The sequence below is a fragment of the Brachycentrus maculatus genome, unplaced genomic scaffold, assembly GCF_059751285.1.
Source record: "Brachycentrus maculatus isolate JH-2025_06_01 unplaced genomic scaffold, ASM5975128v1 h1tg000244l, whole genome shotgun sequence".
In the NCBI taxonomy this organism is placed as follows: Eukaryota; Metazoa; Arthropoda; class Insecta; order Trichoptera; family Brachycentridae; genus Brachycentrus; species Brachycentrus maculatus.
Window position 1 is genome coordinate 2,700,464 of NW_028280995.1, and position 15,803 is coordinate 2,716,266.

Consider the following 15,803-nt stretch of genomic DNA (forward strand, 5'->3'; position numbering starts at 1 on the left):
CGCCATTTTTATAAAATACTACCTCAAAGGCGCAACGCTGTGATATTTTATGATGTATTGTTCATTTTTTATTTTTTTTTATTGAAAAAACCAACAAATACATACAAAAATGACAATTTAATGTATTTATTGGAAAACCAACAGAATATATACAAAAATAATAATGGAATGAAGTTTTAAAAAATTAAATTCCATTCACAGGTTTTCACTCAAGTAATCTAAAAATAAAAATAAAATAAACTGCTAAATTATACATAAAAGTAAAACTATATAATAAAATTACATTAATTTTTTTTATCAAATAGTCAAATAGACATTAACAATATTTCTCTAAAACGAATTAAAAGAAACATTATTGATGTGTATTTCATTAAGCATAACATTGCACATATCGCAAGCTCGATTTAAAAATGAATTTTGGTAGGACTTGATGTGCATTTTAGGGATTTTAAATAAGGTTTTGTTTCTGGTCTGTGCTCCCAGGACTCTAAAATTGATGAGTGATAAAGGTTTAGGGCAATCTACATAATTCTTGGACAATACCATAATACGAGTTTAAACGAAGGTTTTCATTTTTTGGGTACAGCGCCAGATCGCTCGGCCAATGTAAATATTTAAAGAGTGGTCAATTTTCGGAAAAAAATAATATGGTTTTACGATAAAATTATCTTAGTATCTCATATTACATGAAACGAAAAACAACAGACGTCGAAACGATATTCGGAAACTGGCTGCAAACAGCAACAGACCGAAAAAATGGAAAGATAATGAAGAGATATATATCCAGCAGTGGAGGAAAGAGGGCTAAAGATGAAGAAGATGACAAGGTTCTTGCCGAAATCGACCGGAGAAAAGTACCAAAAATAAAAGTGGTAAAAAAGTCGAACAAATGAAAGAGTTAAGAAGATTACAATCCTGGATATCACATATTGCTCACTCCTTTCAAGAACGTCATAAATCAAAAATCGTCAATATTCAGTTGTGCATGTTTTCGGAATGCCCAAAATATGTACTATATCCCAGCAAAAGCGGCATATTTTTAACTAAATATTTACCCGCTACAGGGCAGAAAGTGTTGTTTCTGTATTTTGAAGAAAAGGTATTGTTTAATTATTCTTTTTAAATAAACTAAATAATTTTCAAATGAAGAAAAAACCTTCAGGTTTTACCTAAAAAGATCTGTTGCACAGTAAAAAGTTCAAAAAGTGGCTTGGTATTTATTTTTAATACATTGTATTATATTTTTAAACTTTAAAAACGTTCTCCTGAAAAATCAAGTTTTTTGATTTATGACGTTCTTGAAAGGAGTGAGCGATATATGAGAAACGCCAGAAAATACCTTTTTCATTGTATTATTTTAGCTTATAATTTCATCAATAAAAAAGCTTCTTCGTCTCACCAATAGATGTCTCTAGTGAAATTCTAGTGATTCAAGTACAATGTTTCGAAATTGGATCATATATAGAGAACTTCCAAGAATTTGAGTAGTGTGGTTGTCAATCATTGGTAGAATTGGTGAATGTTACACGTGTGATCACTAAAAAACAGCCTATGACGGTCGTAAGCCCCGTAAATGCCCAGACTTCCATATTCTTCTTCATCTATGTTGAGATGTCAAAAAATGATATGAAAAATAGCTATAATTGGAGATAATCCAGATTTGTGAAAAAGTATTTGGACACACTCAAAATGTAGTCAATAAATTATCTGGTCAAATTATAAGCTAAAATAATCAAATGAAAATATTTTTTTCTGGCGTTTCTCATGTATGTGATTATAATCCAGGATTCGGACCTCACATACAAATATATTATTACAATATATTACCACATTCTTCGTTATCCATGTTGAGATGTAAAAAAATAAGGTATTTTTCGGTTTACCCTGTATTGGGTGTTATTTATTTATACAGCGGACGTCATGCATCACCTTTGAGGAGACGCGAAGTCACAGAATTGGCATTTAGGAGCACAAACCAGATGCGAGAGACCGCCCAGAGAGAGCACACACAACTAGATCACAACAATACATCAATTAACATTTCCCGAATACTCGCCTCTTAAGCGCTGTACTTAGAAAAATACATTACATAACCGGGACAGCGCTATGCGACACAAAATATGTGCACTGAATTCTCGGGCCATTTTATCACTTTCTAAATATTATTTTTTGACATCTCATCAAAGATGAGATTTTGTTCGCTGGATTTTTGTTCGCCTCCGTAGTGTAATGGTCAGCACGCTTGGGTACCGTTCTGGAGGTCCCGGGTTCGATTCCCAGGGGGGGTCAAATAAATATAAGTGATTTTTACACAGTAATATTTATTCAATATTACCCTGGACTGGTACCTGAAGCGGAGGGCTGATCACCTTTCCTTCATGTGTAAACGATCGAGATAACACTGCGTTTATATGAAGCAGTGCCCTATGCACCATTGGGGTGCGGATAAGGATTTGAAAAAAAAAAAAAAAAATTGACATCTCATCAAAGATGAAGAAGAATATGGAAGTCTGGGCATTTACGGGGCTGGCGACCGTCATAGGCTGGTTTAAGTGATCACTTTACACACGTGTAACATTCACCAATTCTACCCATTATTGACAACTACACTACTCAAATTCTTAATTAATTCTTAATTCTGTAATTGGAGATAATCCGGATTTTGTGAACAAGTATTTGGACACACTCAAAATGTTGTAAACTTTCTAAATAATTCTTGAACACTGACCACCTAACCATCGCGCTGCTATCCGTGATAGTTCATAAGGAACTGTCACGAGAGGTGGTATCGTATATGATCAAAATAGTGAAGGACATTGGTAACATAAACCAAGCTAGAACATAAATGCTGAACCCTCTTCTAGTGGAACGGAAGGTCTGCTGATGACAGTCAACAGTCCGCCTTCTTCTGAGGAGATTTACATGGTTTCCTTCCAGCAATGAACAAATGCTGAGAAGTTCCTGTTTGGCCCACACTAGATTATCCGTCCTGTTCCCAACACAGATTCAAATAAAAACATATTTAATTAGCTAGAAGAAACAAAAATCCACTAAATGATCTAAAAACCTTGTACATAATAAGCTAGGCAAATAATAAATGCAATTCCCATCTAAAAAAAAAGCTAGGACACAAAACGCTGAACCTTTTCTAGCGGAGCGGAAGGTCTGCTGATGACAGTCAACAGTCCGCCTTCTCCTGAGGAGTGCAACGTGGTTTCCTCCCAGCAATGAGCAAATGCTGACAAGTTCCTGATTGGCCCACACTATGTAGATTATCTCTCATTATCAAATGATTCTTCTTCTTCTTCTTTTTGATGGCTTTTCACCCTTCTTGGGTGTTATAGCCAGTGTCGAGTTATCAAATGATTAAAATAAAAACATATTTAAGTAGTTAGACGAAACAAAAATCCACGTAATGATCTATAAACTTTGAACACAATAAGCAAGGTAAATAATAAATGCAATTTATTTATTGACTTGGCGTTTAATTTGTAGAACTCCATTTTAATTTATGTATTTATTTTAAATCAAACACAGATTTTTTGAGTCTACTAAGTTGTATTTTATTAACAAAAAACACATAACAAATTATACTGTGACAATTGTTTCGCCTTGTTAGGGCATTATCAAACGAATATGAAGATCAAATGGACTACGGTCCTTATGTAGCTATACAATTCTAAGTGACAGTTTTAACACGTGCAGCAATAATTTATTGTCACAATATAATTTTTAATGTGTTTTTTGTTAATAAAATACAGCTTAGTAGACTCAAAAAATCTGTGTTTGATTTAAAATAAATACATAAAATAAATGCAATTCCAATCTTTAAAAAACCATCGCACTGCTTCTCCACAGGGGTAGGCAGAATGAATACAACGGCACATCAAACTGTCTTTGCAAATAATCTTCGTCTTTTCCACATCCATCCATTTCCTTATATATCGCTCACTCCTTTCAAGAACGTCATAAATCAAAAATCGTCATTTTTTAGTTGTGCATGTTTTCGGAATGCCCAGAAAATGTACTATATCCCAGCAAAAGAGGCATATTTTTAAATTAATATTGGCCCACTACAGGGCAGAAAGTGTTGTTATTGCATTTTGAAGAAAAGGTATTGTTTAATTATTTTTTTTTTAAATACTAAATATTTTTCAAATGGAGAAAAAACCTTCAAATTGTACCTAAAAATATTTGTTGCACAGTAAAAAGTTACATAAGTGGCTTGATATTTATTTTTAATGCATTGTGTTATATTTTTAAACTCTAAAAACGTTCTCCTGAAATATTACGTTTTTTGATTTATGACGTTCTTGAAAGGAGTGAGCGATATGCCCGCCGATTATTCCGACTCCTGACTTAACCGGTTTCAAATATTATAATTCAAGAATGTAAGAGTATATTGGATGTTTTTGTTTGTTTTTTAGAATGTATATAGAAAAGATATTTTTATAGATTTTTTTCCTTACTCCTTACCTATCAACAACTGTTTTCTTTTCAAAACTTCATAATTATTTCGAAAAAAAGTTATTTTTTCAATGCATAAACGGTGTTTTAAGAAGAAAAAAATGTATTACATAAAATGTAACCCGGATTTTGAGAAAATAAGTTGCGACTTAACGAATGCTGGACCTTAAAATACTTGATCATCCCAAGTATTCCTCGGTCTTACTCCTTTTACCATATTGCCTTTTTTTAAACTGTGCTCTCTTCACTCATTCGATTAATATGCCCATTCGTCTGAGAGATTCTGCATTTCGTTTGCATTCATCCATATTTTGCCAACTCCATGCTTCACTTTCTTAGGATTGAAACCAGGATTCTTCTTCATCTATGGACTTACCCAGATTTGTGAACAAAAATTTATACACACACACTTAAAACATATAAAATATATTATGCTAAATATATCATTGGAGTTAGCCGACTTTCATCTGCAATATCTATGATTACTTTTGCAAGGTAACAACCATAAATTACTTTATGTAGTAAATTTAAATAATGCATACTAAATACAGGTTAAATAACATGCGTAATGCATTGTAATACGAGCAAAGGGACAGATGACGTGATTTGTGTGTCGCAATCACAGAATGTGAGCTAATTGGCACCGCTAAGAAAATGCTTTTCCGACTGGCTACATGAAGCTTTGCCGTGATTTACATACTTCGCTCACTCCTTTCAAGAACGCCATAAATCAAAAATCGTCAATTTTCAGTTGTGCATGTTTTCGGAATGCCCAGAAAATGTACTATATCCCAGCAAAAACGGCATATTTTAAACTTAATATTTACCCGCTACAGAGCAGAAAGTGTTATTTTTGCATTTTGAAAAAAAGGTATTGTTTAATTATTTTTTTAAATGCACTAAATATTTTTCAAATGGAGAAAAAACCTTCAGGTTTTACCTAAAAAGATCTGTTGCACAGTAAAAGGTTCAATAAGTGGCTTGATATTTATTTTTAATACATTGTATTATATTTTTTACATTTAAAAACGTTCTCCTGAAAAATCAAGTATTTTTATTTATGACGTTCTTGAAAGGAGTGAGCGACATATTATATTATAAAAATAACGCGTTAATAACATATAACGGTTACCTATTGTAAAAATAACGCAATAATAACGTATAACAGTTATTACATTAAAAAAAATACGATGATAAAATAACAGTAATAACTGAAATTAAACGATTCTAAGATTTAAAAGTATTAAAAAAATAACGGCAATACTTATAACATATTATGGTTTCTACAAAATAACACGATAAAAACATGACAGTTATTACAAAAATAACACGATAACGACAAACGATTATAACAGTTATTATAAAAATAGCACGATAATAACATATAACACTTGCAAACGAGTGGAGGCTTATAAAAAAATATATGACAGTTATTTTAAAAATAACACGATAATAATATAGCGTTACTACCAATCTAGAAGTTCCGAGTTCGATTCCCAGGGGGGAAAGGGTCAAAATAAATATTTTAAAGAAGTATTTCTTCACATTAATATTTATTTAACCACCCTACCCATATGAGCGTACGTGATACGTTCTCTATATTCTTGCCCGAACGCAACAAGCCGTATCCCTTACGTTCAGGTACAAAAAAGTATACCCGCAACCACAGAAACGTTCGTGATACGTCAATTTTTTTTACGTCATGTGGCGTGTTTAGTTTAGTCAACCGACATGTTTCAAAATTTTTCTTAGCATTATCGTTTACCTCCATAGTGTAGTGGTCAACGTTTTTGGCTACCGTGCTGGAGGTTCCTGGTTCGATTCCCAGGGGATCAATGGAAATTAAAGTCATTTTCAACTTTTGTTGTTTTGTACTAGTGTTTTTGACTATAATTGCATGAAATTACAGTAAATTCAAAAATAAAGAGTAAATCCACTCACGAGTAGGTATAGGCTATAAAACTTATAAAGTAGGTATGATATTAGTATGAAGCCTAAGTTGGGCCATGATAAGCGGTGTTGCATAAGTTGTAGCTAGATTTCTTTTTTTAAATATATTTTTTGTTTTTACTTATTTTTTTTACAAAAATGTTAATAATATTAGTAAATAACCACTCACCGAGATTTTTATGTCTAACGGGTTCGAGACGTACCTGTCTCTTCGTCAGGACAATCACTACCACAGCATGCATGCAATACCACCCTTCACCACCATAGCACCATTTACACATTAAAACTACACAAAATGTTTAACACGTGCGTTTTTTTGGTCGACGTTAAACATTTTGTGTAGTTTTAAATGTGTAAATGGTGCTATGGTGGTGAAGGGTGGTATTGTTGACGGGTACGTCTCGAAGCCGGTAGACATAAAAATCTCGGTGAGTGGTTATATACTAATATTATTAACATTTTTGTAAAAAATAAATAAGTAAAAATGACAAACCACAAAGTAAATGCTTTAAATATTAATAATATTGAGGATATATTTTTTGTATTATTATTCAAGTTTTCACTCACGTGGATGGTGGCAAATGTAGACGTACGGGTTCGCGTAGGTGAGGTTGTTCTTGCCGCAGACGGGGTTCCACTCGTAGCGGTTGCGGGCGAGGTGGCACGCCAGCCGGCGCCCCTGCGACCGCCGCACCTCGCGCACCGTGCAGCCCCCCGAGTGCAGGATGTGGAGCCCTGAAATATAAGGCAGAGTTAGACAAATATGGCAGCGTCGCAGAAACCAGAGGCGGACTGCGAGGATGTGGAGCCCTAAAATATGAGGTAGAGTTAGACAAATATGTCTGCTATTTAATATGGCTGGTTATTATTTATTAAATGTTATTATTCAATCAATAATATGTTAATAGATTTATATTATCCACTGACACTTCGTGATGGAATTGCATTTTTAATTTATTATTAGATTAAAACCAATATTTTTAGCTTTTCCACTTTTTTATTTGACCAGCGACCGGGTTTCGTCGTTACCGACATCATCAGACTGGTGAGAGGCTATACAAATTGTTATGTTATATATAAAAGAAGGCAGGAGTTGATAACCATGATTTGATATAATTTTATGAGAAATTAATTTAATTTTAGTGAATTTAAGTATTGTATGATATTTTAAATATTTTTTATAAAGGTTTTTTTGTATTGAAAGCACGATTTTATATAAAATCGTGCTTTTTATATAAAATGCGTGCGATTTTATATAAAATTTTATATAAATCAATAATATGTTATTATTCATACCTGACGATGGAAGTTTAGCTTTCGAAACTAGTAGTCATTAATGAACTCAAGTGGTATAAAAATAAGTGTTTCTTTAATCATTTTAACATGTCTTACCATAAAGTAAATGCCGAAACAACAAATAAAATACCTAGTAAAACTTGAATTAAAAATGGATAGATATTACAACAAAGTGACTGCCGAATCAATTAATTAAATTATATTTATTATGTGTAATAATTTACAAAGGAAGTGGATATAGTTGTTTATGCTTAAAAACATAAAAATGCATCGCGGTTTACATATCGCTCACTCCTTTCAATAACGTCATAAATCAAAAATCGTCAATTTTCAGTTGTGCATGTTTTCGGAAAGCCCAGAAAATGTAATATATCCCAGCAAAAGAGGCATATTTTTAACTTAATAAGTACCCGCTACAGGGCAGAAAATGTTGTTTTTGCATTTTGAAGAAAAGGTATTGTTTAATTATTTTTTTTAAATATATTAAATAATTTTCAATGGAGAAAAAAGCCTTCAGGCTTTACCTAAAATAATATGTTGCACAGTAAAAAGTTTAATAAGTGGCTTGATATTTATTTTTAATACATTCTATTATATTTTCAAACTTTAAAAGCGTTCTCCTGAAAAATCAAGTATTTTGATTTATGACGTTCTTGAAAGGAGTGAGCGATATGTAGTCGGACCTCCGCGAATTCGTTATGGAAAACTGCATTTCCTGCATCGTTTGTTTGGTGGGAAAATGCAAAAGTAAATAATATGGCAAGGAGTTGAAAGTAAACAGTTTGGCAGGAAGAGGTAAGAAATGTAAACTGACATTTCCTCTCGTTACAATTCAAACAATTTACAATATTTGCCCACGTTTTATGATACACAAGGCATATATAAGATCAATCATGACGTATGAAGACGAAATCCTATACAATCAGAACCAAAGACCTACTCAGAACGTCGGAAATAAAAGTTTTAAGAGTCTGTCCAAATACTTGTTCACAAAATCAGATAATCTTCAATTATAGGAGCTATTTTCATATTATTTATGACATCTCATCAAAGATGACGAAGAATATGGAATTTCATTAATTGATTCGGCAGTCACTTTGTGGTAAAATCTATCCATTTTGATGCGGAATGCATCGAAACACGTGTCACAGTAGATTTTAAGAAATAGTGGTATTTACTAAGTAAAACATTATACAACATTTTGAGTGTGTCCAAATACTTGTTCACAAAATCTTCTTCATCTTTGATGAGATGTTAAAAAAAATATTAATAATAATAAGTAAAATATTAATAAAAAATAATAGTAATATGGAAGTCTGGGGATTTACGGGGCTGACGACCGTTATAGGCTGGTTTAAGTGATAACTTTAGACATTATAATCCAGGATACGGATCTCACATACTAATAAAAGAGTTTGTGCTCATTAAAAAAACTTATTTTCATCTCAACAATAGATGTCTCTAGTGAAGTTCTAATGATTCAAGAACAAAGTTTCGAAATTGGTTATCCCATACATTGCGGCTAACGAGATACCACCGGGTCACCGCATGGAGATGGTAGGATAGCTGGGCGTCAACATCACAGGAAGAGTCACTTAAAAAAAAAACAGATCTTTAGATCTATTCCAAGAATAAGAAGAAGAAGTTTTTAAAATACGTAAAATATGTAATGAAGAATGAATTTTATATATTTGTGAATTTTTAAAAAAAATTATAAAGATAGAAAGTATAATAAATATTTGAAACACTCACTTTGTGATTTTCCATCTTATCAAAATCAGTTATTGTAAAATCACCAGTCGACATTTTAATATATATATATATATATATATATATATATATATATATATATATATATATATATATATATATATATATATATATATATATATATATATATATATATATATATATATATATATATATATATATATATATATATATATATATATATATATATATATATATATATATATATATATATATATATATATATATATATATATATATATATATATATATATATATATATATATATATATATATATATATATATATATATATATATATATATATATATATATATATATATAAATATATATATATAAATTTATATATATACATATATATATATATATATATATATATATATATATATATATATATATATATATATATATATATATATATATATATATAAATAAATAAATATAAAAATTTAGGAATAAGATATACATATCGCTCACTCCTTTCAAGAACGTCTTAAATAAAAAAAATTGATTTTTCAGGAGAACGTTTTTAATGTTTAAAAATATAATACAATGTATTAAAAATAAATATCAAGCCACTTATCGAACTTTTTACTTTGCAACAGATCTTTTTAGGTAAAACCTGAAGGTTTTTTTTCCATTTGAAGAATATTTAGTGTATTTAAAAAATAATTAAACAATACCTTTTCAACAAAATGCGAAAACAACACTTTCTGCCCTGTAACGGGTAAATATTAAGTTTTAAAAATGCCGCTTTTTCTGGGACTTAGTATATTTTCTGGGCATTTCGAAAACACGCACAACTGAAAATTGACGATTTTCGATTTTCGATTTATGACGTTCTTGAAAGGAGTGAGCGACATGTTACGTAGTAACACGGCAAACCATTAATATCTATGGCGCCACTAGGGCGCTAAGGGTAGGGTATATGTAAAGATCAAAATAACCTCAGTAACCTAATATCAATAAATAATTTTTAATGCGTTCTCTAAATAAGTTATTTTTAAAATCGATAATGAGGTTCGTACCGATAAGAGTAACATTTCACGATTGTCAATATGCACGGCTTTCGGGGAACTATTCTCAACCCATTCGCCTTTCTGCAGCCGATGGATGGAAGGAATAGTTGGGATCATCTATCACCTATAACCTATGACATCTCGGCTGCCCAAACTCAAAACACAGTAAGGCACATTTTTTTGTAGTACGTTTTTTTTTGCATTTTTAGACTAAGTAGATTCTACGTAGTCCAAAAATGCAAAAAAAAACGTACTGCAAAAAAATGTCCCTTACTGTGTTTTAAGTTTGGACAGCCGATCTACATATGTACATATTACTAGCAACTAGTAACTCAGCATTACGCCCTTTCCTTGCTGGCGTTGGCAGAAGGGATAGAACGCCACACTACTATCTTTGCAAACATCATTTGCGTTTTTCACATTTATGCATCTCCAAATATATGTATATAACATTCTTGCTGATTATTCCGATTTATGACTTGTAATTTATAACTTGACCCAAGAATTTAAAGTATTGAATGGTGTGGTTGTCAATTATGGGTAAAAATGGTGAATGCTACACATGTGTAAAGTGATCTTTGAAACCAGCCTATGCCGAAGAGCACCGATCCGAAAAAAGATGGACAAAAGCACAAGCCAATTTGGATCATCGTTTTATCAAGGTAACAGAAGTGCCGGACGGTAAAATTCCGTGTAGTGCAAAAACGCCCTAAATGCGATATATCGGATTCTAGTAGCCAAAGGGCTATGATAATAATACTAGGATTAGTCGTATGAAGCCAGACACAGGGCCCGCGATCGCCCTTACCCGACCCAAATACCTTCGCCATTCCGACTCGCTTTCGGCGAACGATTGAAATCGATCGCATCGATTGATAGTATTAATAAAACGTCGGTGCGATGATGAATGGGCAGCAACGTGTCGGGCCACGTAGACGTAATACAATTAGACCAGCGTGTCGCGCAATATCGGCCCCTTTGATCGGAGGAGAGTGGCCAGAGATCAACCGTGCAGATGACAACTGATTGGAACGCCAAAGGTCCAATCTGATTTTGAACCCTTTGAACGTTCACTGGTGGACAATAATGAAATTGGAACAAAATGGTGATCGAACGTACAATTTTATTTGACCGATGACGTAACGGGTTACCGGTCTGTACTTTATTATTTTTTCCTACACAATGCATCTTTTAAAGCACTGCAGTAAATGTGTAAGAATCCCTTATCTCCTATATTTATCTTTATAATCCTCTTTTATACCTTGTAATTATAAGCAGGGTTCAAAAATAAAATTAACCTGTCCGGGAGTATGGACGTAAATGAATATCAGTGCGAATTTTCCTGAAAAGAGTATCGACGTTAATGAACGTCGAAGTCCGTCTGTCAGTTACATAGTATAATGTAACTTGTATAGCAATGACATCTGTGGATATTTGTGTGTAATTTTGTCATAATTAAAAAATATTTCGAATACGTGTTTTAAAAAAAAAATATTTTAACATAATTTCTATCTTCATTTCATGAAAAAATATATTTTTTTGTAAAAAGAACAGGAAAGGTTAAAGTGGAAAAAACTATAAAGTACATGAAGAGTACTGTAATACATTTTTGAAATCTTAACGTAAATGAAGGAGAATATGGAAGTCTGGTTATTTACAGGGCTTATGACCTGTCATAGGCTAATCACACAATATAAAATAATATATATGTTTATATATATATATATATATATATATATATATATATATATATATATATATATATATATATATATATATATATATATATATATATATATATATATATATATATATATATATATATATATATATATATATATATATATATATATATATATATATATATATATATATATATATATATATATATATATATATATATATATATATATATATATATATATATATATATATATATATATATATATATATATATATATATATATATATATTTATATAACCGTATGTTATATTTGGCAACAAAAATGATGAAAATGGTCAAAATGCGATCCAAATGAGATCTCCGGCGAATGTGTGGCAAAACGATGTATGATAGATGTTCGAAGGGTGTGATATAAGGTAAGAATCCTAGGCTGAGATAAGCATTATCGATAAAATAAGAAAAGGTGTCCTGAGATGGTTTGGACACGTGGAATGAATGAGTGAGGAAAAAATGGTTAAACAAATTCATGAGACGAATTTAGTCGAAAATATTCTTCTAACTAAATTAAATTAATAAATCTGTTTTACTATCATTTTTTCACTCATTACATCCACATATCCAAATCATCTCAAGACACCATACTTAATTTTATCGATAATGCTGATCTCACTCTTGTATTCTTTCCATTCACCATTCGAACATCTGTCAAACATCGTTTTGACGCACATTCGTCTGACAGATCGCATTTAGTTTACTTTCATCCTTCATTAAAAATTATCCCTTGATTTTTTTTATTTATTTAAATAAACATTTTTTTTCAGTGCTGGGTTTCTTAACCTTATTTCCATTTTATATACAATACACTCAGACCTCGCTTTGCGTCGTTACTAAGTTAAGACAGAGAATCATTGTTAAATTTTCTAAAAGGAAATTTCCCGTATTGTAAATTTAAATTTTGGTTAAATTTCGAGAAATCTTTTGGAACGTATCTACGACGCAAAGTGAGGTCTTAGTGTTTATGTCTGTTGTACATTTTTTTGTTAAAAAAAGGGAAATAATTGTGTTTTTTATTATTTACACAAATATTTCGATTTCATACTATTTCTGTGAGCCTAAGCGGCTCATTATTACTGTAGAAATAGGTATCAAATTGTGGTAGAGTGGATTCGAACCGAGAAACTCTGACTTAAGAGTCCACGACACTAACCACGGGACCACAACCCGATCAAATTCCAGATAAATTGCATTACTATCGACAAAAATAAAATACCACATCCGTACCACAAAGTTAACAATGCTTTTAATATACAAAAAAGATCAGAGAAAGATTATCGTCCATTATATAGTTTATATTATCGTAATTAGTGATCGATATCCTTAGAATGCATTCACAGAATGCAAGAAAGATATATATAATTTTTCGCTACGCGCATGCGCTTTGATGCTATCTTGGTCTCGCAAATATTTCAGATTCAACTTGCATTGAATATATGATATGAAATAATCGTATGAAGAAAAATCAGATAAAGTTCTTCACAATAAAACTTCAGTAAAAGATTGTGATAATCTTTAAATAACTAAAATAATTCTACCTTGGTTTCCTATACGCACATTCGCAGAACTCATTTATAAAACAATCATTATTCCGCATACAGATTACTGCTCAACAATGTTATTTTTGGCAAATGAAGGAAATTTCAATAAATTGGAAATTACACAAAATAATGCGATGAGAATGGTGCTCAAGAAAAATAGATATAATAATAATAAAATAATAATAAAACCCTTATCCTCACCCCAATGGTGCATAGGGCACTGCGTCATATAAACGCAGTGTTATCTTGATCGTTTAAACATGAAGGAAAGGTGACAGCCCTCCGCTTCAAGTACCAGTCCAGGGTAATATTGAATAAATATTACAGTGAAAAAATCACTTATGTTTATTTTACCCCCCTCGGGAATCGAACCCGGGTCCTCCAGAACGGTAGCTGACCATTACACTACGGAGGCAGACATAATATATAATAATATATGTAGAAAAAATGAGAGAAGAACTCAACTGGTTATCTATAAAAAGAGTGGTTTATTAAGAAGTGTTTCAATTTAAAAAAAAATAGTTGAAACTTCATGTAAAATAAATGACATTTTATATTAGATGGCATATTATTACGTTTTACAATGATTAAAGAAAACACTTCGTTTTTTACCACTTGAGTTTTATTATAGACTACATGTTTCAGAAGTTAAACTTCCATCATTCAGGTCTGTATAATGTGTTATTATACAGACCTGAATGATGGAAGTTTAACTTCTGAAACATGTAGTCTATAATAAAACTCAAGTGGTAAAAAAACGAAGTGTTTTCTTTAATCATTGTAACATGTCTTACCACAAAGTTAATGCCGAAACAATAAATAAAATATTATTACGTTTTTGTTGGATTCTTTAATTGAGATATCAGTAAGAAGATTTGCACATTTGTCTCGTGTAATTTAAGTTGTACAACAAATGACAGATGATGAAGATGAGAAATGATGACAATTACAGGCAATAAACATGATTTGTCTGATAATGTTATTAGTTATACGGAGAATACACAATCGGCGACCATGACACGGCCCTAACGCTATCCAATATCTCACCACTCAGCATCATCCGATACTTTGAAGGATTCAATAATTATGTCATCGTCAAGCACATATACAGTACAGGATAAATAACGTCAATAAATATTACGAGCAACACATCGCTCACTCCTTTCAACAACGTCATATATCAAAAAGCCTGATTTTTCAGGAGATCGTTTTTAAAGAGAAAAATATAATGAAATGTATTCTACCTTTCATTATATTACCTCTAATTCCCATCAGCTGCGTTCAATCTATTTTTTCAATTATTTCCTTTATGTACATGTAGGTAATATGTACATGATAAATATATGACATGTCGCTCACTCCTTTCAACATGTCATATCGCTCACTCCTTTCAAGAACGTCATAAATCAAAATACTTGATTTTTCAGGAGAACGTTTTTAAAGTTTGAAAATATAATACAATGTATAAAAAATAAATATCAAGCCACTTACTGAAATTTTTACTGTGCAACATATCTTTTTAGGTAAAACTTGAAGGTTTTTTCTCCATTTGAAAAATATTTAGTGTATTTAAAAAATAATTAAACAATACCATTTCTTCAAAATACAAAAACAACACTTTCTGCCCTGTAGCGGGTAAATATTAAGTTAAAAATATGCCGCTTTTGCTGAGATATAGTACATTTTCTGGGCATTCCGAAAACACGCACAACTGAAAATTGTCGAATTTTGATTTACGACGTTCTTGAAAGGAGTGAGCGATATATCAAAAAAACTTAACCATTTTTAATTAAGGTTTTACTTAGTATGTAAATACCACTATTTCTTAAAATCTACTGTGACACGTGTTTCGATGCATTCCGCATTCCTCGAAACACGTGTCACAGTAGATTTTAAGAAATAGTGGTATTTACTAAGTAAAACATTAATTAAAAATGGATAGATTTTACCACAAAGTGACTGCCGAATCAATTAATGAAAAAAAACTTGAATTAACTTTTTCAGATCGTTTTAATGTTAGAGT

General features: G+C 31.2%; 2 protein-coding genes across 4 annotated transcripts in view; both read right to left on the bottom strand.

Moving 5' to 3' along the window:
- The window catches only part of LOC148306327 (transmembrane protein 120 homolog), a 369,069-nt gene that overhangs the window by 245,787 nt on the left and 107,479 nt on the right, over window positions 1-15,803 (bottom strand). The gene's annotated exons all lie outside the window — the stretch shown is intronic.
- LOC148306336 (serine protease inhibitor dipetalogastin-like) overlaps window positions 1-15,803 on the bottom strand; it is a 75,310-nt gene that overhangs the window by 20,134 nt on the left and 39,373 nt on the right. For all 3 annotated transcript variants that reach the window (XM_088265281.1, XM_088265280.1, XM_088265282.1), the window contains exon 5: window positions 6,985-7,152. In XM_088265281.1, coding sequence (XP_088121407.1) covers window positions 6,985-7,152 — 168 coding nt within the window. The remainder of the gene's footprint in view (window positions 1-6,984; window positions 7,153-15,803) is intronic.